Genomic DNA, 25,440 nt, shown 5'->3' with positions numbered 1-25,440 from the left:
AGCGGTGGGGAGGTCACGATTCACCAATCTATCGATCATCGATAATATTCACAGATGATAAGATACTCGATGCACACTTGCTGTATCAGTTCATATTTGAATCCCATATCGTTTCACAATGAACATATCAAAAAACAATAACTGTTGGCAAGATGGGTCATACCTACATTTTTAAAAACAATTTTATCACTAGTAATTTTGAAATAGCGACATTGTACAATGTACATAGTTTTAAGACGTAAATTCTGTTCCGTCTTTTTCTAATGGTGTTGACACTCAATTTTATCTGAAATAAAGTTCTGATTGAAAGAGACATTTTTATTGTCAAATATGAGACCAAATAATCAGAAGTCTCATGCCTTTTAATGGTGTTGTTGCTGTGCAGATTAAGTATCGCGATACGTGTAGTATCCTGAACAACATATCATGATATGTATCGCTTCGAGGGATAGTAGTTAGTAGTGACAGGATACCTAGATGCATCATGATTTCTTACTTCTCGATACAAGTTTCGATCACAATTTACGCAAAGTAAAAGTATCAATTCTTACCGTAAATGTATTCTTTAATAAATGTTACACAAAACACTAATTACAAGTGAAAACTAGTAGTGAAAACGTAAATATTTTCATCATTTGCACCATATTTGACACAGCCAACTGTAAATCGTCAGTGTGTAGGTATTTGGCCAACCTGTCTATGAAAAAGATGGCTTACATACCACAGATAAGAGCACATGCAAGTATCATGATCCTTATCGGATCATGAGCAAGATATTGTGACACGTATCGGATCGCACAGTTATATTGTGACATCCTATGACATGGCTAGCTGTGCTCTCAGAAATGGTTGAGTGCCATCAAGTGTCTTCTACACTTCTGACAGAAGTCTTTGATATGCATTTGAAGTTTGAAGAACATTGATTTGACACTTTTTATGGATTATAAACAACTTCTTCAACAAATAATAAAAGAAGCCATTATTTATAAAAAGTGTTCTGTATTCCATAAACAGATAAACACAAGTTTCTTTGAAGAATAAATTGTACTGGTACACATCAAGTTCCCAAAACAAAAGGTGAGCCCAATACTTGATCAGTCTTTATGCAGACTTCAACAAAAGAAGATGGGCTCATAATTTCCTGTCATCATAACTGATTGGAAAAGTTGAGACGCTGAAAATAACAAAGTTTTCTAATTTGAAATGGATTTTGTTGCTACCTGAGTCTAGTTATAGTTGAATTGTTTTGCAGTTAGCCATACTGTTTCCACCTTGGTGAAACCAACAGGATCAGGTATCAAAATTGGAGAGAATCTGGATATTAAAACCCTGACCCGCAGATCCTGGCCCAGCTAAGGGAGATAACCCTGCACAGCTGTGGCCAGTGAAAACACTGACTCTGAAAAGTATCCATATCTACATATGACTCAGGTTCACATCTGGATACCTGAATTCTTTTGATTTTATTTGACGCAGCAGTTGTTGGACACAATTGAGTGATAGCTGTTGGGTAACACATTCTCTAGTAATTACTTTCTACCCCACTGAATCTTCACCTTTAGGATGCAGAAGCAGCCAACAGTAGATGGTAAATGGTGTGTGCATGTCCTCAGTCTGTGATGGTTTTTCCTGACTATCACTGCATGAAGGGTCACGGGTAGGGTTGACGTCTTAGGCTATTTTCACTACTGCGATTGTATTGCAATAGTATGTACCCCCCACTACTCAGATAGTAGTAAACCAGCTTTAAGGTGTGACAATTACATTTATTAAAGTAATAGAAATGAATTAAGTGCTGATACTCTCAAAGACGACCATTTTCCTCGCTGTTGCTGCTCAAACAAAAGGGAAGTAACTCTAATCTGAAGTTGCAATCCTTGCTGACCAACGTACCACATTGACAGCTTTGAAATTTGATTAAAATATGTATTATTTATAACTAATTCTTACCATTCAAACTATAGATTGTTATGCATACTACTGACGATACTAGTAGCATTTTAAAATTCCTATCGATATACTATTGTAGAGGAAACAATTTCAATAGTTTGATAGTGCGATATATCCCTACAATGAGAGTCAATGGCTGATTCAGAGGGAAGGGATGGGATGATGGGCTGTGCAGCTGCACTTTTTTCAGTCAGCATTATTCCATTTACATCATGGAAGGCAAACCAGTGGTTGATAGCAAGAACCACAATCCACATCATTGGGCCGGAGACACAAACATCAGCAGGTCACACAGCTTGGACGGGTTACTCGGGAACTTGGGTCGTGTGGGTCCTGAGTAGGACCTTGGTACCCACAGGACTACCCGCACACATGGTTAGTCATATGATGTATTGTTTAATACAATGCTCGCTGACTTGGTTGATGCATGTCACTGTATCCCAATTGCATGGATTGATGCTGATAATATCAATCACTGGATTGTCTTGTCAAGACTCGATTATTTACAGACCGCCGTCATATAGCTGGAATATTGCTGAGTGCGGTGTTAAACAACAAACAAACAAACAAACATACAATGCAATTCCATGGTTATATTACAAGTCGCTTATCCTTCTGACGATGCACACATTCCTTCTGACTTCTGATGTTTGAGAAAAGACAAAGCTTCAGTCAACTGCATGATCAGATCATTTTTTAAGTGTATCTAAATAGTTTTTGCCAGGGCTTCGGTAAAACAATTCCCAATCAGACATTTTGTACCCATCTTGAGATCTACAGCGGCCACCTGGGTAGGGTCAGGTAATGGGGGGTTGGGTACTCAGGTAGTAAATTTGAACTCATCTCAGCCCCGACTCCTTCGTTCCTGTACCTTTGTGGGAGATACATTCAGATTTCACCAACATCCTTGTCTACATGTGATCCATGAGAGAGTGCTTCGTTAGAATCGATCCCCAGAAACCTGCTGGTTGTAAGAGGCCACCAAATAGATTGGGTGGTGAGGCAGGGTGGTCGGGTCGCCTTGTGGTTAAAGCATTTGCTTGTAACGCCGAAGACCTGGGTTCGATTCCCGACATGAAGCCCATTTCTGGTGATATTACTATAATATTGCTAAAAACGGCGCAAAACAATTCTCACTCACTCATTTGGGAACTTTGCTAACTCCATGTCAGTTAACTCCCTTGCCTTCAAAAGATGCCATTGTAAAAGAAGGAATTTGATCTCATTACAAACAAGAAACCAATCTTGATGGATGGTCTGACAACTGGTACATACCAAAGAGACAGATACTGTGAGATTGTTAATCGAAAGTTTAAATCACCTACAAGATCCTCAAGTTCAAATTAAGTCCCCAAATCCAATAGCCCACTATAACCCAATATCACCCACCATGCTATAACCCACCATACTATAATCCAATACAACCCACCATGCTATAACCCACCATACTATAACCCCAAATAACACACCATGCTATAACCCAATATCACCCACCATGCTATGACCCACCATACTATAACCCCAAATAACCCACCATGCTATAACCACAATGGCTGCATGGGGCATGGATGGCTGCAAGCAAGACTGACACTGACCATCAATGCCTGTGACAAAAAACGCTTGAAAAATAGCGGAACCAAAAAACCCTCCCCTGTCAGTATCAGATATGCTGCACACTGACAACCCATTCCAAACTGGATGGCATTCCAGCTCTGCCTATCATGTCTTCATTTCCTTATCGAAACAACCCTCATCCAGCAAACATGATAAATATGAAAAAAATGTGTGATCTGGTGAAGGTATTGAATATATACATGACATATTCATGCAATATAAATATTCCATGACTACATACATGTTAAACACAGCAGCTACATTCTGATGAAATGTCTGGATTAATGTCCTGTTACCAAACATGTCTTGACTGGATGCATGGAGGTTGTGGTGAGAGATAAGGAATTATGTGAGTGAGTGGGCAAGTTTAATGCTGCTTTGAACTGTACTTCACTTATTTCACGGCATGTCGGTTGAGGTGGGAGGACAGTGCAAAGTGATGAAGGTTTTAGACGTTTACTACTTTGGTGAAACCCACGGGAACAGTTATGGTGCTGACAAACCTAGAAACCTCATCGGGGCAAACCGGGATTCGAACCCATGATGACTGGTTTCTTGGCAACTCCGCACATGAAACTGCGACTCCTCGGATAACTGGAGCCCCCCTGAATACCGCAAAGTCCTCCATCAATGTTAGTCAATAACCATTCCGGATATAGATATTATTATACATATTTTATAACAATTTCAACGGCAACATTTAAACATCCCTTAAATATAAATGCCATACATCGCTAGCCACATTCCAAGATCGTAAGTTGATCAGTAAATAACACACGACTATGTATAGAAGGATTATCTTATACAACAAAAATCTGCTTTATCAAACTCCTTAAGATTGTTTGAATCAGGTTCAGGGTGGGAATTTGCTTGAATGTTAGGAAACCTTACACTGTGCTAATCTGCACCACATGGAAAAGATTTATTTTCAATTCTTGCTAACCACATGCTTGTTACTAGGCTGAATAAAACAGTATCCCACTGGAACATATCAAATCATAATTCTTGACTTCTGTTGAATCTTTACAAGGACCTCTGCATGATGCATCACATCATTTACATTGCGATGCAACCCTCTCCCTCCCCCCTCCCACTGTCATTTATGAGGTTGATATTTGATTGATGAGTTTGAACTCTCAGTGAAGATTGTGTTCATTACCTATCTCACATGTGAGGGGATTACTTCTGTGTCATGACTAACATGCCTCAATGTCATAGGGACAATCTGATTAGGTCTGAATGCAAGTATGGGACAATGGTGGTGATGTTTGGGATGGTGGTGTTGACGGTGATGGGGATGATGGTGGTGATGTTTGGGATGGTGGTGTTGACGGTGATGGGGATGACGGCGATAGTGATGGACAATGGTGGTGTTGGTGATGATGGTGGTGGTGGTGGTGGTGATGATGATGGTGGTGATGGTAGTGGTGGTGGTGGTGGTTATGTTTGGGATGGTGGTGTTGACGATGATGGGGTTGTGGTGGTGGTTATGTTTGGGATGGTGGTGTTGACGATGATGGGGATGACGGCGATAGCGATGGACAATGGTGGTGTTGGTGATGATGGTGGTGGTGGTGGTGGTGGTGATGGTGATGGTGATGGACAAAGGTGGTGGTGGTGGTGGTGATGGTGATGGTGATGGTGGTGATGTTTGGGATGGTGGTGTTGACGATGATGGGGATGATAGTGATGGACAAAGGTGGTGGTGGTGGTGATGTTTGGGATGGTGGTGTTGACGATGATGGGGATGATAGTGATGGACAAAGGTGGTGGTGGTGGTGATGTTTGGGATGGTGGTGTTGACGATGATGGGGATGGTGATGGACAAAGGTGGTGGTGATGTTGGTGATGTTGATGGTGGTGTTGACGATGATGGGGATGGTGATGGACAAAGGTGGTGGTGATGTTGGTGATGTTGATGGTGGTGTTGACGATGATGGGGATGGTGATGGACAAAGGTGGTGGTGATGTTGGTGATGTTGATGGTGGTGTTGACGATGATGGGGATGATAGTGATGGTGATGGACAAAGGTGGTGGTGGTGATGTTGTTGATGATGGTGGTGGTGTTGGGGTGATGCTGTTGTTGGGGTGATGGTATTGTTGTTGGTGGCGGTGTTTTTGGTGTTGTTGGGGTGGTGGTGTTGGGGTGATGGTATTGTTGTTGGTGGTGGTGGTTTTGGTGTTGTTGGGGGTGGTGGTAGTGCGGATGGTGGTGATGATGGGAATTGTAGTGTTGTTGTTGTTGGTAGTGGTGGCGGTGACAGTGGTGGTGATGCGGACGATGCTGATGATCCAGAGGGTTAAAACTGGATGAGTTTGGAAGCAAAATATCCAGAAAGTTAGTAGCCCCGGAATAACATTCAGACAGGTGAGGTTGACTTTGACTTATTGTTTAAATATCAAGCAAAATCTATCAAAACTCAAACTTTTAAAATTAAAAAATTAAGAGAATTAAACTGCCGCACAAGACAGAAATTACACTGCAAGTAGTCGCACAAGGAGCATATTCATTTAATTTATTGATTGTAATCTGTTATGAAGAGACATTAGCCATTTTCAAAACAATTTATTTCTGATAAAATATTAAAATCAATACTGATTTTCTTTCAGAAAGCATTAGCAAATGTCATTCTCTTTAAAAAAAGAATAGGCACCTGCTGTTTTCATAACTTAAATTTCTGTACAGGTACTTAAAATGCAATAATTTCTACTAAACATCAATATTAAAATAAAACCTGGAGACTAAGACAATCAATCATCTCTGTAAATCGGGAGAAGTCCTCAGAAATATTCCATAAATTGTGGACATGCAAATAGTTGAAGTAAAATGTCAAGTAATGGGAAACGATAGCTTACACTAAAATAATACATACATTAGAAAAAACAGAAAATCAACAAACAAATAAATAAACAGGTATTCCTTTCATCATGATGTATACATATACATACAGCCTCCATTATCTCTAGAATAGGAAGAATTCATGAAAGTTTTCTTTCTCAACAGACTGACAGCAGCTTAAGGGAGACAACAAATTATCAAATTACAAAACAATCAAAGTCTTGCATGCACAAACATAACAACATCAATATCAAGTGCAGATATTTATGGTATGCTAAATGATGCCCGTATCGAGACACGGGACGGAATAGTTAGAAAAAAGTGCTACAACAACCAAACAAGGGACGGGAACCAACCTGTATGAATCCTCTGATGCTGCTGGAGATGAGACAGTTGCTTGAAGGCTTTGTCGCAATAGCTGCACTCATACTTTCGGATTCCCGAGTGGACCAAGCTATGCTGGTTCAATTGCTGCTTGCTCCGGAATCCTTTCAGGCATGTCGGACAGATGAATGTTTTTTCCCGGTTAGTTGTAGTGGAAGGCTCGGAGGAATTATCTTGGGACTGTTGAGACTGTTCCTGGTTGCCTGGTCCCGGAACGGAATCGGACATTTCTTCCCTGTTGGAGGACATTAACCAGTAAGTTAAGAACAGTTTAAAGTTGTGGAAATACGGATCCAAATCCTGCCACATAACTGTTGGTTTGCTGAGCAAAATTTCCCAGTCTGAAATCGAGCCTAGCTAGCTCAAATTGAATGCATGTAACTGGAGTCCTATTTGCGTCTGAAATAAAAAAGGAATTCAGGCGACTGAGAAAAAATGCCTTATTCCTTTCAATCATAAACCCTTCATGATTAAAAAAAGAGACTTCCTTTGAATATGCTAGTGATTTTTTTTCTATTTCAGCTGGAAACCAATTTAGCTCGACTTGATTCAATATGTGCTGTATTCCACTCTAATTAAACACAAATAAAGATTGTTTATTTTCTTTAGGTATCGCGCACTGCTGTCAAAAATTAAATCAGCTACAGGAAGAATTGAATATGCTTGTTCGCCAGCAAAGGCTGAATATTGTTGGAAAAAACAAGTTATAATGTTGATAGGACTTGAAGATTGGAAAAAGTGGGTCAGCAGTTTTTTTCATAATTTGCAGCAATGTGCAAGCCAGTCCGATAAAAGCTAGAGCCTATGAGAAATGTCACTGTGATTCTAAAAATGTATGAGTTTTTTTTCAACTGTCTGAATGCAAATTTTAAAACAGCTGGATCGCTTACTATAGTCTATTTCACTTTTTATAGCATTGTGTCGTTGCTTGGTTACGTAATCTCCTCCCAAGCAAATCAATGCAGTTTGAGCGTCTTTGCTCTATCGATTCAAACACAAAGAGAATTTTATAATACTCTCTGATGAAAGTTTTTTTTCTTTTCCGTTTTGGACATAAATTTTCGTTGCAATCAATATTTTGTAACATGATGAATAACTCAACGAAATGGAAATTGCAAACTGGGAACTTGGTGGCCACTGCATTAATAAAACATTCCATTTCTCATAAATATTTATTTCTATTATCATTAATCAAATGAGCAGGATTCGAACATGTTTTAATATGCCTCTCTCCCTCCCATATCTCAATGCAGGTACAAGTTTAAATATGTCCCCCTCCCTCCGATGTCTCAATGCAGGTACAAGTTTTAATATGCCCCCCTCCCTCCGATGTCTCAATGCAGGTACAAGTTTTAATATGTCCCCCTCCCTCTGATGTCTCAATGCAGGTACAAGTTTTAATATGCCCCCCTCCCTCCGATGTCTCAATGCAGGTACAAGTTTTAATATGCCCCCCTCCCTCCGATGTCTCAATGCAGGTACAAGTTTAAATATGTCCCCCTCCCTCCGATGTCTCAATGCAGGTACAAGTTTAAATATGCCCCCCTCCCTCCGATGTCTCAATGCAGGTACAAGTTTTAATATGCCCCCCTCCCTCCGATGTCTCAATGCAGGTACAAGTTTTAATATGTCCCCCTCCCTCCGATGTCTCAATGCAGGTACAAGTTTAAATATGTCCCCCTCCCTCCGATGTCTCAATGCAGGTACAAGTTTAAATATGTCCCCCTCCCTCCGATGTCTCAATGCAGGTACAAGTTTTAATATGCCCCCCTCCTTCCGATGTCTCAATGCAGGTACACCTTTTAATATGCCCCCTTCCCTCCGATGTCTCAATGCAGGTACAAGTTTTAATATGCCCCCCTCCCTCCGATGCCTCAATGCAGGTACAAGTTTTAATATGCCCCCCTCCCTCCGATGTCTCAATGCAGGTACAAGTTTTAATATGTCCCCCTCCCTCCGATGTCTCAATGCAGGTACATGTTTTAATATGCCCCCCTCCCTCCGATGTCTCAATGCAGGTACAACTTTTAATATGCCCCCCTCCCTCCGATGCCTCAATGCAGGTACAAGTTTTAATATGCCCCCCTCCCTCCGATGTCTCAATGCAGGTACAAGTTGTAATATGTCCCCCTCCCTCCGATGTCTCAATGCAGGTACAAGTTTAAATATGTCCCCCTCCCTCCGATGTCTCAATGCAGGTACAAGTTTTAATATGTCCCTCTCCCTCCGATGTCTCAATGCAGGTACAACTTTTAATATGCCCCCTTCCCTCCGATGCCTCAATGCAGGTACAAGTTTAAATATGCCCCCCTCCCTCCGATGTCTCAATGCAGGTACAAGTTTAAATATGCCCCCCTCCCTCCGATGTCTCAATGCAGGTACAAGTTTTAATATGTCCCCCTCCCTCCGATGTCTCAATGCAGGTACAAGTTTTAATATGTCCCCCTCCCTCGGATGTCTCAATGCAGGTACAAGTTTTAATATGCCCCCCTCCCTCCGATGTCTCAATGCAGGTACAAGTTTTAATATGTCCCCCTCCCTCCGATGTCTCAATGCAGGTACAAGTTTTAATATGTCCCTTTCCCTCCGATGTCTCAATGCAGGTACAAGTTTTAATATGCCCCCCTCCCTCCGATGTCTCAATGCAGGTACAAGTTTTAATATGCCTCTCTCCCTCCGATGTCTCAATGCAGGTACAACTTTTAATATGCCCCCCTCCTTCCGATGTCTCAATGCAGGTACAAGTTTTAATATGTCCCTCTCCCTCCGATGTCGCAATGCAGGTACAAGTTTTAATATGCCCCCCTCCTTCCGATGTCTCAATGCAGGTACAAGTTTTAATATGCCCCCCTCCCTCCGATGTCTCAATGCAGGTACAAATTTTAATATGCCCCCCTCCTTCCGATGTCTCAATGCAGGTACAAGTTTTAATATGTCCCTTTCCCTCCGATGTCTCAATGCAGGTACAAGTTTTAATATGCCCCCCTCCTTCCGATGTCTCAATGCAGGTACAAGTTGTAATATGTCCGTCTCCCTCTGATGTCTCAATGCAGGTACAAGTTTAAATATGTCCCCCTCCCTCCGATGTCTCAATGCAGGTACAAGTTTTAATATGCCCCCCTCCCTCCGATGTCTCAATGCAGGTACAAGTTTAAATATGTCCCCCTCCCTCCGATTGTCTCAATGCAGGTACAAGTTTTAATATGCCCCCCTCCCTCCGATGTCTCAATGCAGGTACAAGTTTTAATATGCCCCCCTCCCTCCGATGTCTCAATGCAGGTACAAATTTTGATATGCCCCCCTCCCTCCGATGTCTCAATGCAGGTACAAGTTTTAATATGCCCCCCTCCCTCCGATGTCTCAATGCAGGTACAAGTTTTAATATGCCCCCATCCCTCCGATGTCTCAATGCAGGTACAAGTTTTAATATGCCCCTTTCCCTCCGATGTCTCAATGCAGGTACAAGTTTTAATATGCCCTCCTCCCTCTGATGTCTCAATGCAGGTACAAGTTTTAATATGCCCCCCTCCCTCCGATGTCTCAATGCAGGTACAAGTTTTAATATGCCCCCCTCCCTCCGATGTCTCAATGCAGGTACAAGTTTTAATATGCCCCCCTCCCTCCGATGTCTCGATGCAGGTACAAGTTTTAATATGCCCCCCTCCCTCCGATGCCTCAATGCAGGTACAAGTTTTAATATGCCCACCTCCCTCCGATGCCTCAATGCAGGTACAAGTTTTAATATGCCCCCCTCACTCCGATGCCTCAATGCAGGTACAAGTTTTAATATGCCCCCCTCCCTCCGATGCCTCAATGCAGGTGGATCTACAGAATACCTGGCCCATGGTCACACCAACTGTACAGCCCAGGACAACAATCTTTAACACAGATGTTGCCTTGTAATTAACAAAACATATCATGTTTAGATTTAATTAAAATGTGCAAATTGCTTCTTTGTTCAAAATGAAAATCGCAACCATAAACCAGAATGATCAATAGTACAACAGTTGGGTTTAAACTGGAAGGCTCTGTAAGTTATTCAGATTATGGGGAGAATGGGAAGGGTGGGCTTGTTATGGCCTATCGCCTGTTTCACTGGGGCAGGGAACTGATGCATTTTGGGAAACATTAAGATGAAGGGGTTCAGATAATACACAGATTTTAATTTACATTTTTAATTAAAACAATTATCACCATATTTGCTTCAAACTTTGTTAATGTCATGTATGTATGAGAAAAAATAAAAAATGTTCACAAAGTATCTACTTGAAATATCACATCCATACATTAATGATTAAACACTTTGGAATATATTGCCAGATCAGTATATATGGTTCATCCATAAATTCTTATCCTTACTTAGTACTCCAACTTCTAAATGCCTACCAAAGAAGTATCAACACATTTTATAGTTATCAACAGTATCAAGAGATGTAAAAGTTATCATTGACGTAAGACTACAGTATCAACAGTATCAATAGATGTAATAGTTATCATTGATGTAAGACCACAGTATCGACAGTATCAAAGATGTAATAGTTATCAACAGTGTCAATAGATGTAATAGTTATCGATAGCATCAATAGATGTAATAGTTATCGACAGTATCAATAGATGTAGTAGTTATCATTGATGTAAGACCACAGTATCGACAGTATCAATAGATGTAGTAGTTATCATTGATGTAAGACCACAGTATCGACAGTATCAATAGATGTAGTAGTTATCATTGATGTAAGATCACAGTATCGACAGTTTCAATAGATGTTGTAGTTATCAGCGATGTAAGACCACAGTATCGACAGTATCAATAGATGTAATAGTTATCGACAGAAGCAATAGATGTAATAGTTATCGACAGAAGCAATAGATGTAATAGTTATCAACTGTATCAGTAGATGTAATAGTTATCAACAGCATCAATAGATGTAATAGTTATCGACAGCATCAATAGATGTAATAGTTATCGACAGTGTCAATGGATGTAATAGTTATCGATAGCATCAATAGATGTAATAGTTTTCGACAGTATCAATAGATGTAATAGTTATCGACAGTATCAATAGATGTAAAAGTTATCGATAGCATCAATAGATGTATTAGTTATCGACAGTATCAATAGATGTAACATAAAGAGTTTGTCGATCATGAATATTTTGGGGGATATTTTTATGAAATTGTGTGCTCAGTCTTCACTTGAAATAATATCCCCAAAAGTATTGATGATCCCTTACTTTTATTGTTCAGTATATGTAACCAAGTTACTTGATACGACATGCAACAGAGTGCCAAGGACTACTTCTAACCCATGTCTCCATGGTTCTCACATCTAAGAGATGTTTGAAATTTATAAATGGGAATAACATTTCTGCAAAATTGTCAAGACTCTTAAGTGACACAGATTCTCAGCATGGCCATATTCCTCAAAGTGATCATGGCGATAAGACAAATGTAACACTCACACTTTAACATACACTTACGACCTTCATAGCGATAAGACGAATGTAACACCCACATGTTAACATAAACTTAGGACATTCGTAGTGCTAAGACAATCGTAACTCCCACACCTTAACATACACTTACGACCTTCATAGTGATAAGAAGAATGTAACTCCCACATGTTAACATAGACTTAGGACATTCGTAGTGCTAAGACAATCGTAACTCCCACACCTTAACATACACTTACGACCTTCATAGTGATAAGATGAATGTAACTTCCACATATTAACACAGACTTAGGACATTCGTAGTGCTAAGACAATCGTAACTCCCACACCTTAACATACACTTACGACCTTCATAGCGATAAGACGAATGTAACTTCCACACCTTAACATACACTTACGACCTTCATAGCGATAAGACGAATGTAACTCCCACATATTAACATAGACTTAGGACATTCGTAGTGCTAAGACAATCGTAACTCCCACACCTTAACATACACTTACGACCTTCATAGCGATAAGACGAATGTAACTCCCACATATTAACATAGACTTAGGACATTCGTAGTGGTAACATGATTGTAACTCCCACACCTTAACATACACTTACGACCTTCATAGCGATAAGACGAATGTAACTCCCACATATTAACATAGACTTAGGACATTCGTAGTGCTAAGACAATCGTAACTCCCACACCTTAACATACACTTACGACCTTCATAGTGATAAGATGAATGTAACTTCCACATATTAACATAGACTTAGGACATTCGTAGTGCTAAGACAATCGTAACTCCCACACCTTAACATACACTTACGACCTTCATAGCGATAAGACGAATGTAACTTCCTCATCTTAACATACACTTACGACCTTCATAGTGATAAGACGAATGTAACTTTCACACCTTAACATACACTTACGACCTTCATAGTGATAAGACGAATGTAACTCCCACATATTAACATAGACTTAGGACATTCGTAGTGCTAAGACAATCGTAACTCCCACACCTTAACATACACTTACGACCTTCATAGCGATAAGACGAATGTAACTCCCACATATTAACATAGACTTAGGACATTCGTAGTGGTAACATGATTGTAACTCCCACACCTTAACATACACTTACGACCTTCATAGCGATAAGACGAATGTAACTCCCACATGTTAACATAGACTTAGGACATTCGTAGTGCTAAGACAATCGTAACTCCCACACCTTAACATACACTTACGACCTTCATAGCGATAAGACGAATGTAACTCCCACATGTTAACATAGACTTAGGACATTCGTAGTGCTAAGACAATTGTAACTCCCACACCTTAACATACACTTACGACCTTCATAGCGATAAGACGAATGTAACTTCCTCATATTAACATAGACTTAGGACATTCGTAGTGCTAAGACAATCGTAACTCCCACAACTTAACATACACTTACGACCTTCATAGCGAAAAGATGAATGTAAGTCCCACATGTTAACATAGACTTAGGACATTCGTAGTGCTAAGACAATCGTAACTCCCACACCTTAACATACACTTACGACCTTCATAGCGATAAGACGAATGTAACTTCCTCATATTAACATAGACTTAGGACATTCGTAGTGCTAAGACAATCGTAACTCCCACACCGTAACATACACTTACGACCTTCATAGCGATAAGACGAATGTAACTTCCTCATATTAACATAGACTTAGGACATTCGTAGTGCTAAGACAATCGTAACTCCCACTCCTTAACATACACTTACGACCTTCATAGCGATAAGACGAATGTAACTTCCTCATATTAACATAGACTTAGGACATTCGTAGTGGTAACATGATTGTAACTCCAACACTTTGATATAGATTTAAAACAGTCATAGTGATAAGACATACGTAACTCACATACTTAGAGACAGACATCACAATCTTAGCCTAAGAGAACAATAACTCCCACACTCTGACAGTCGTGGCGTGAAAATCGCTTTATGGAATGAAGCCATAGTCCATATTCACAATATTGAACATTTTCAGGTAAGTCTCCTTCCACAAATATGTGGTGGGTATACCCAAGTCTTCAGTCGTCACCATGAGGAAAGCCCAGGTTCGATTCCCTTGGGTACTATGTGTGAAGCCCATTTTTGGTGTCCCCACTTCTGTGATATAGCTGGAATATTGACGGGATATTACTGTGATAATGATGGAATATTGCCAGGATACAACTGTGATAATGCTGGAATATAACTGGGATATTGGCGGGATATTGTGGAATATTGTGTCTTATGGCTGGGATATTGCTGGAATATTACTGGGATATTGTGGCATATGGCTGGAATATTACTGGGATATTGTTGGAATATAACTGGAATATAGTTTGGAATATTGTGGCATATGGCTTGGATATTGCTGGAATATTACTGGGATATTGTGTCATATTGTGGGATATTGCTGGGATATTGTGGAATATTGTGGCCTATGGCTGGGATATTGCGGGGATATTGCTGGGATATTACTGTGATAATGATGGAATATTACTGGGATATTGTTGGGATATTGTGGCATATTGTGGCATATATTGCTGGAATATTGCTGGGATATTGTGGGGATTTTGTGGAATATTGTGGCATATGGCTGGGATATTGTGGGGATATTGCTCGAATATTACGGGGATATTGCTGGGATATTGTGGCATATTGTGGGATATTACTGTGATAATGCTGGGATATTGGTGGGATATTGCGGGATATTACTGTGATAAGGCTGGGATATTACTGGGATATTGGTGGGATATTGCTAAACGCAGTGAGTCTCCCAGAACCGATACAACAAGACACAGGGACATATCATCCTCCCAGTTTGGCAACAGTCCTGGATCATTGTCACGAGAATCAGAGGCCTGCATAATCTGTACAATCTATCGAACTGGAAACAAGCCACTATTGTGTTTCAACACAAGGAGAATCAATCTCCCTATTATGATAATAGATAATCCTCTATCATTCATCAATCAGTGTATGACATCTCATCTCACAACATCCACTCCTGTCATGAATATTTGGTGATCAGCTACACTGTCAGGCAATAGGACAGTCACATGTGTGTTGTCAGATTCCTGGTTGTTACTGAGTGGCACTGAAAAGGGCCATGACCTGTTTTCAGGTTTCAGTAACACACACAGTCACACATAGTCACAGTCACACATACACAGTCACACATAGTCACAGTCACACATAGTCACAGTCACACATACACAGTCACACATACACAGTCACACATAGTCACAGTCACACATACACAGTCACACATACACAGTCACACATAGTCACAGTCACACAGTCAAAGTCACACATACACAGTCACACATAGTCACAGTCACACATACACAGTCACACATAGTCACAGTCACACATACACAGTCACACATAGTCACAGTCACACATAGTCACAGTCACACAGTCAAAGTCACACATACACAGTCACACATACACAATCACACATAGTCACAGTCACACATACACAGTCACACAGTCACAGTCACACATAGTCACACATACACAGTCACACACAGTCACAATCACACATAGTCACAGTCACAGTCACATATAATCACAGTCACACACAGTCACACATACACAGTCACAGTCACACATAGTCACAGTCACACATACACGCATACACAGTCACACAGTCACACATAGTCACAGTCACACATTCACAGTCACACATAGTCACAGTCACACATAGTCACAGTCACACATACACAGTCACACATACACAGTCACACAGTCAAAGTCACAAATACACAGTCACACATACAGTCACACATAGTCACAGTCACACAGTCAAAGTCACACATAGTCACAGTCACACAGTCAAAGTCACACATAGTCACAGTCACACAGTCAAAGTCACACATACACAGTCACACATAGTCACAGTCACACATAGTCACACAGTCACAGTCACACATAGTCACAGTCACACATACACAGTCAAACATAGTCACAGTCACACAGTCACAGTCACACAGTCACAGTCACACATACACAGTCACACATACACAGTCACACATAGTCACCGTCACACAGTCAAAGTCACACATAGTCACAGTCACACATACACAGTCACACATACACAGTCACACATACACAGTCACAGTCACACATAGTCACAGTCACACATACACAGTTACACAGTCACAGTCACACATAGTCACAGTCACACATACACAGTCACACATAGTCACAGTCACACATAGTCACACACAGTCACAGTCACACATAGTCACAGTCACAGTCACACATAGTCATAGTCACACACACACAGTCACACATAGTCACAGTCACACATACACACATACACAGTCACACATAGTCACAGTCACACAGTCACAGTCACACATACACAGTCACACATACACAGTCACACATACACAGTCACACAGTCAAAGTCACACATACAGTCACACATACACAGTCACACATACACAGTCACACAGTCAAAGTCACACATAGTCACAGTCACACAGTCAAAGTCACACATACACAGTCACACATAGTCACAGTCACACAGTCACAGTCACACATACACAGTCACACATACACAGTCACACATAGTCACAGTCACACACATAGTCGCACAGTCACAGTCACACATACACAGTCACACATACACAGTCACACATAGTCACAGTCACACAGTCACAGTCACACATAGTCACAGTCACACATACACAGTCACACACATAGTCGCACAGTCAGTCACCAGACACAGTCACACACCCACATAGTTACACACAGGGACACATACACACACACAAAGTCTCACATACACAATCACAGTCACACACACAATCACACATACACATAGTTACACACAGTCACACACATAGTTACAAAACAGTCACACATTCAGTCACAGTCAAACATAGTTACACACACAAACATACACTCACACACAGTAACACATACACAGTTACAGGCAGTCACACATACACATTGTTACATACACAGTCACACACAGTCACAAATACACAATCACACATACAGTCACACACAGAGTCATACATAGTTACACACAGAGTCATACATACTGAGCCACACAGGATGACGTTGGCGTAAAGTATTGGATGTCATAGTCTTTGACAACTGACTATTTGTGAGAATGTAGAAAAGAATTCAACTAAAAATGAAAATTTTATCCAAATTTATACTATACATAATAAATACAATATTAATGTCCTGCAAACTACTAGGGACTGCTCATCTGGTGATAGCAGAGCAACCATATAACTTATTGATTCAGTGTGGTAAATCAAGAAGAATTCACTATTGAAAATATATCTAAAAACCATGGAAACAATAGCACATATTTACATTTTCTCTATAATTTGTAAAAATAGGTACAGCGAGTCAGTGAGTCAGTGAGTTGGGTTGAACTGTACTTCAGATGTATCATGTCAGTCAGATGTGTGACATTGCTTCAAGATTTTGTCTTCCTGGAGAGAGCCAAAACTTTTTTTTTATTTTATCCAGTATTTTCTGGAACTAATTTTTTTTTTTTTTTTAAAATCCCCGGCTCACAAGGACATATAATGGCTGATGGTCCCTCATGAGGTAACGCCAGGAGGACTGACTATCTTCAACATGGAGGAGCCTGCACAAATTGTGAAGCACTGGCAAAACTAGCAAAACTTCAGTGTTGGACATCAGGCTGGGAATCGCCATCATGCTGACGTAATATTGGATACTGAATGGGAACAGTGGTGCTGTGATGCCAATAAGCCAGTCTGGATTGCAACAGAACCTCACCTAGTGACACCCTCACTTAGAGACACCCTCACCCAGACAGCCTCACCTAGAGACAGCCTCACCAAGAGACATCCTCACCTAGATACAGCCTCACTAAGAGACAGTCTCACCTAATGACACCCTCACCTAGTGACACCCTCACCTAGAGACAGCCTCACCTAGAGACACCCTCACCTAGTGACACCCTCACCTAGTGACACCCTCACCTAGAGACAGCCTCACCTAGAGACACCCTCACCAAGTGACACCCTCACCTAGTGACAGCCTCACCTAGAGACATCCTCACCTAGTGACAGCCTCACCTAGAGACACCCTCACCTAGAGACAGACTCACCCAGACACCATTACCTAGCGACACCCTTACCTAGACACCCTCACCTAGAGGCACCCTCATCTAGACTCCTCACGTAGACACCCTTACCTAGAGACACTCTCACCTACACATCTTCACCTAGAGATACCCTTACCTAGACACCCTAACCCTGACACCCTCACCAAAACACTCACACTTTGACACTCACACTTTGACACCATCACCTAGAGACACCCTTACCTAGAAACAGCCTCACCTAGAGACCCTCGCCTAGACACCCTCACCTTGACACCCACACTTTGACACCCTCACTTAGAGACATCCTCACCCAGACCTCATTACCTAGAGACAGCCTCACCTAGAGACAGCCTCAACTAGTGACAGCCTCACCTAGAGACAGCCTCACCAGTGACACCCTCACCTAGAGACAGCCTCACCTAGAGACAGCCTCACCTAGAGACAGCCTCAACTAGTGACAGCCTCACCTAGAGACAGCCTCACCAGTGACACCCTCACCTAGAGACAGCCTCACCTAGTGACACCCTCACCTAGAGACAGCCTCACCTAGTGACACCCTCACCTAGTGACAGCCTCACCTAGAGACAGCCTCACCTAGTGACACCCTCACCTAGTGACACCCTCACCTAGAGACAGCCTCACCTAGTGACACCCTCACCTAGAGACAGCCTCACCTAGTGACACCCTCACCTAGAGACAGCCTCACCTAGACACCCTCACCCAGACACCCCCACATAGACAATCTCACCCAGACACTCTCACTTTGACACCCTCACTTTGACACTCCCACCTAGACACTCTCACCCAGACACCCTAACCCAGACACCCTCACCCAGACACCCCCACCTAGACATCCTAACCTAGACACCCTCACTTTGACACCCTCACTTTGACACCCTCACCCAGACACCCTCACCCAGACACCCTAACCCAGACACCCTCACCCAGACACCCCCACCTAGACATCCTAACCTAGACACCCTCACCCAGACACCCCACCTAGACATCCTAACCTAGACACCCTCACCCAGACACCCCACCTAGACATCCTAACCTAGACACCCTCACCCAGACACCCTCACCCAGACACCCTAACCCAGACACCCTCACCCAGACACCCCCACCTAGACATCCTAACCTAGACACCCTCACCCAGACACCCCACCTAGACATCCTAACCTAGACACCCTCACCCAGACACCCTCACCTAGACACCCTCACCCAGACACCCTCATCCAGACACCCTTACCTAGACACCCTCACCTAGAGACACCCTCACTTGGGTAGTGCCCTGAGCATGCTTTATGGTGTGGATTTGGCACATTTAAAATATGCACATTATTGTTACTCCTAGGTTAATTATCATCAAGTAAATTCTAATTTCACTTCCTTGATTTTGGATCAATGGACCAATCCATAGCTGCCAACTTTCACAAATTACAATTAGTATTATGTTATGATCTTCTGGCCCGATAAGCCATGTGCTTCTCAAACTCAGCTGATAATTTCATCGCTTAGTTTCTATTTCGACTACAGCAACTTCTGATAATATGAGTGGAGTGTCTTGATTGGACTGATGCAACACTATAAATAGACTCATACCAGTTGATAAACACTTGACCTGATTTCCTGTAGATTGGCATATAATATTCAAGTTGCAAATTCGTAGCAAATTTGAACAACTTGGGACACTTGGAATATATGTCATCGAATCATGAAACTGAGGCTCCTCCTACCTCTCAGTTCACATATCTCTCTCACAGTGGCATCATCAATAACACGATACCTAGTTATCACAGTAACACAAGCTTCATTGTAATCGTAAACAGAACTGTGAGCGTAACAAACTGATGTAAAGTTCAAAGCACCTGTAACAGCTTCTTCATTTCAATGCCAGGTATACATGAGTTTCATTGTGTTCAGAGATTTATCAAAGTTTCAACTTTCTGCCAAGGTGATAATTAAATATTTTCAAGAGTAAAAATGGTCTTTTTTTAATCTACCAACAGATCATGAACACATCACAGACAGATCCTGATGCTATAAGGGATTTGTGTTGGCATTATCTACCAACAGATCATGAACACATCAATAACAGGTCCTGGTGCTATAAGGGATTTGTGTTGGCATTATCTACCAACAAATCATGAACACATCACAGACAGGTCCTGGTGCTATAAAGGATTTGTGTTGGCATTATCTACGAACAGATCATGAACACATCAATGACAGGTCCTGGTGCTATAAGGGATTTGTGTTGGCATTATCTACCAACAGATCATGAACACATCAATGACAGATCCTGGTGCTATAAGGGATTTGTGTTGGCATTATCCACCAACAGATCATGAACACATCACAGACATATCCTGGTGCTATAAAGGATTTGTGTTGGCATAATCCACCAACAGATCATGAACACATCACAGACAGGTCCTGGTGCTATAAGGGATTTGTGTTGGCATTATCTACCAACAGATCATGAACACATCACAGACAGGTCCTGGTGCTATAAAGGATTTGTGTTGGCATTATCTACCAACAGATCATGAACACATCACAGACAGGTCCTGGTGCTATAAGGGATTTGTGTTGGCATTATCTAAAAACAGATCATGAACACATCCCAGACAGGTCCTGGTGCTATAAGGGATTTGTGTTGGCATTATCTACCAACAGATCATGAACACATCAATGACAGGTCCTGGTGCTATAAGGGATTTGTGTTGGCATTATCTACCAACAGATCATGAACACATCAATGACAGGTCCTGGTGCTATAAGGGATTTGTGTTGGCATTATCTACCAACAGATCATGAACACATCAATGACAGGTCCTGGTGCTATAAGGGATTTGTGTTGGCATTATCTACCAACAAATCATGACCACATCAATGACAGATCCTGGTGCTATAAGGGATTTGTGTTGGCATTATCTACCAACAGATCATGAACACATCACAGACAGGTCCTGGTGCTATAAAGGATTTGTGTTGGCATTATCTACCAACAGATCCTGAACACATCACAGACAGATCCTGGTGCTATAAAGGATTTGTGTTGGCATTATCTACCAACAGATCATGAACACATCACAGACAGGTCCTGGTGCTATAAGGGATTTGTGTTGGCATTATCTACCAACAGATCCTGAACACATCACAGACAGATCCTGGTGCTATGAAGGATTTGTGTTGGCATTATCTACCAACAGATCATGAACACATCCCAGCCTTGCTTGAGAATGATATGAGTGAGTGAGTGAGTATGGTTTTACGCTGTATGGTTTTAGCAATATTCCCGCAATATCACGGCGGGGGAGACCAGAAATGCCATTATACCCATGTCGGGAATCAAACCCGGGTCTTCGGCGTGACAAGCGAATGCTTTTAGACTACCCGACTGCCCCTGAGAACGATATAAGGATCTACACCGGAACGTGGCCATTACAGTAAAATACAGAATCTGTTATCCATCATTGTTTACTCTGCCATAGATCTGTATAAGAGCCCAGATAAATACATGTCATCATTAAGTTTAAACTCCTTGGGCTTGGTGATTCCTGAGAAGAAATAAATTATTTGAAACGAACACGTAATGAGATGTTTGTGTGACAACACGTCTGGTCACCTGGTCCTGGTGAGCTAGTTGTCAGATGAAGGTGTGCTTCAACTCTCGTCACATATTTGGTGGGAATATCATACTCGACGTAATAAGTGCCCCGCTCTAATTTCGCGCCCACTGCGATATCTGCTTATATATCAGCTAGTGAACAATCCCAATTAGCACCCCTTCCACAAGACTTATTATATGCACCCTCAATCATGGGCACTTACATTCTGGAAAAATATGTCTCTCGTATATAAACATTTCAGGCTGTCACCATAAACCACAAAATTTATCTTTCAACTCTGTTTTTTTTCCACAAAAATAATTTCCAATAAGAGGCCCCTATTTTTAATTTTGAAAGCGACCTGAGCGTTTATTACATCGAATACGGTATGTGCTTAAGTTTCATCGGTTTCAACAGAAAAAGACCAAGAAACTGAAGCCATGACATGGGTCCATTGGGGAATAATGTCCAGGTAAGCTCATAACCAATCAGAGTTTTTGATAAAAACAGCAAATTATTCAACAAATACAGCTATGTAATAGTCTTATTCTTGAGAAGTTTATTACTTAATGCATCAACTGACAAAATGAACTTGCATACATCACAAATCATTTGAAAAAAATAGAAGATTAAATGTTTACCTTTGCTAAGATTCCCACCATGGAAACAAAACAGTGATAAGCAGCTTTTAAAACTTTAAAAAAACAATGTTCCAAATATTCTACATATTATTACTGATAGGGCTGCCATATGTCATTCTTCCGCAGAGTCAAAGTGGTAATAGGCAGAGAGAACACAGGTGAGTGTGGGGCAGCAGGGGCGCTGGAGGACAGCGAACAACGGCCTCCTGTGTGTGTCTGAGTGGTTTCCTCTATGTGTGAGTGGCCTCCTGTGTGTGTCTGAGTGGTCTCCTCTATGTGTGTGAGTGGCCTCCTCTATGTGTGAGTGGCCTCCTGTGTGTGTCTGAGTGGTCTCCTCTATGTGTGCGAGTGGCCTCCTGTGTGTGTCTGAGTGGTCTCCTCTATGTGTGTGAGTGGCCTCCTGTGTGTGTCTGAGTGGTCTCCTCTATGTGTGTGAGTGGCCTCCTGTGTGTGTCTGAGTGGTCTCCTCTATGTGTGTGAGTGGCCTCCTGTGTGTGTCTGAGTGGTCTCCTCTATGTGTGTGAGTGGCCTCCTGTGTGTGTCTGAATGGTCTCCTCTATGTGTGTCAGTGGCCTCCTGTGTGTGTCTGAGTGGCCGCCTGTATATGTGAGTGGTCTCCTCTAAGTGTGAGTGGCCTCCTGTGTGTGTCTGAGTGGCCGCCTGTGTGTGTCTGAGTGACCGCCTGTATATGTGAGTGGTCTCCTCTATGTGTGAGTGGCCTCCTGTGTGTTTCTGAGTGGCCGCCTGTATATGTGAGTGGTCTCCTCTATGTGTGAGTGGCCTCCTGTGTGTGTCTGAGGGGCCGCCTGTGTATGTCTGAGTGAGCGCCTGTATATGTGAGTGGTCTCCTCTATGTGTGTGTCTGAGTGGCCTCCTGTTTGTGTGTGAGTGGCCTCCTGTGTGTGTCTGAGTGGTCTCCTCTATGTGTGTGAGTGGCCTCCTGTGTGTGTCTGAATGGTCTCCTCTATGTGTCAGAGTGGCCTCCTGTTTGTGTCTGAGTGGCCTCCTGTATATGTGAGTGCTGGCCTCCTGTATGTGTGTGAGTGGCCTACTGTATGTGTGAGTGGTCTCCTGTGTGTGAGTTTCTTCCTGTATATGTGAGTGGTCTCCTGTATGTGTGTGAGTGGCCTACTGTGTGTGTGTGTGGCCTCCTGTATGTGTGAGTGGCCTCTTGTGTGTGAGTGGCCTCCTCTGTGTGTGTGGCCTCTAGTCTGTGTGAGCGGCCTTCTGTATGTGTGAGTGGCCTTCTGTGTGTGTGAGTGGCCTCCTGTGTGTGTGAGTGGCCTACTGTATGTGTGAGTGGCCTCCTCTGTGTGTGAGTGGCCTCCTGTGTGTGTGAGTGGCCTCCTGTATGTGTGTGAGTGGTCTCCTGTATGTGTGTGTGGCCTCCTGTATGTGTGAGTTGTCTCCTGTATGTGTGAGTGGTCTCCTGTATGTGTGAGTGGCCTCCTGTATGTGTGAGTGACCTCCTGTATGTGTGTGGCCTCCTGTATGTGTGAGTGGCCTCCTGTATGTGTGAGTGACCTCCTGTATGTGTGTGGCCTCCTGTATGTGTGAGTGACCTCCTGTGCATAAGGCTTCTAATGCAAGTGTAACCTGGCTTCTGGACAGAAACAGCATACTCCACAAGACACAGGATAACAACACAAAACATACTGCAATTGTCTCAGCTGAAATATAATTATAAAACAAATTCAAGTTGGTTGTAACTATTTTTATGAGGTCTTGGCAATTAATTTGAGAGTAGTTATGATGCATCTTTCATGCTGCCATTTTAACAGTAAAACTTGAGGCCATATTCATCATTGAGGCAACACCACTAATAATCTGACTAAATATTCCAGTGTCCAATCTGACTTTAAGAGCTCTAATGTACTTAACCATATTGATTATTCCAAGTCTTCCTTGCAAGCTTTTATTCACTTTATTTTATCTTTTGTTGCTGCAAAGAAATCTTAAAAGATTTTCATTAACATTACTAAAAAACTCATATGCAGGGTTGTGAAACTTAATAGGAAAGATCGTTTAAGTCAAACATAAAACTGGTCCTTAATTATTTCCAATGTTCAAGTAGTTCATTGTTACAGCATCATATATGCTGAACTGAGACATGAATGTGCCATGACTGTAGGTCTTATCAAATGATGCCATTCCATACCCCAATGAAACAACGTACAAGCACTGATGTGCAGAGATTACAGTTGTAGTTGATCGGGTATGACACATACCGCTAGTATATATTACATCCGGCATAGATAAGAGAAACATAACATTATTTATGGCATCAATGGGCAGTGAAAATTACATTGATTAAGTATTAACAAAGATAAGGTGGCAAGTTATATTTACCAAGATACCATAAGAAAGGTCACATTTCTTTAGAAATAGTCTGATTAATTAGCAAAAAACTGCATTTTGTGAGTCCAGGAGTTATCCAACCAATGAGAGAAATTGTCATCAGAAATCAGGAACATGAGCACAGTAAATATATGTCCATGGACGTCACTCAGACTGCAGAGTCACTATTGAGACACACAAACTGGTGATGACACACTCAGTCTGCAGGGTCACTATTGAGACACACTATCAGGGGATGACACACTCAGTCTGCAGGGTCACTATTGAGACAAACTATCAGGGGATGACACACTAAGTCTGCGGGGTCACTATTGAGACTCACCAACTGGTGATGACACACTCAGTCTGCAGGGTCACTATTGAGACACACTATCAGGGGATGACACACTCAGTCTGCAGGGTCACTATTGAGACACACAAACTGGTGATGACACA

The 25,440-nt window shown here is 41.9% G+C and overlaps 1 protein-coding gene across 3 annotated transcripts in view; it reads right to left on the bottom strand.

The window, feature by feature from the left end:
- The window catches only part of LOC139470695 (uncharacterized), a 176,886-nt gene that overhangs the window by 66,905 nt on the left and 84,541 nt on the right, over positions 1-25,440 (bottom strand). For all 3 annotated transcript variants that reach the window (XM_071252935.1, XM_071252937.1, XM_071252934.1), the window contains one exon: positions 6,761-7,023. In XM_071252935.1, coding sequence (XP_071109036.1) covers positions 6,761-7,023 — 263 coding nt within the window. The remainder of the gene's footprint in view (positions 1-6,760; positions 7,024-25,440) is intronic.

Source organism: Haliotis cracherodii, unplaced genomic scaffold (genome assembly GCF_022045235.1).
Source record: "Haliotis cracherodii isolate W230 unplaced genomic scaffold, xgHalCrac1.p SCAF_21, whole genome shotgun sequence".
NCBI lineage: Eukaryota > Metazoa > Mollusca > Gastropoda > Lepetellida > Haliotidae > Haliotis > Haliotis cracherodii.
This window is presented reverse-complemented; position numbering and strand designations above follow the sequence as displayed.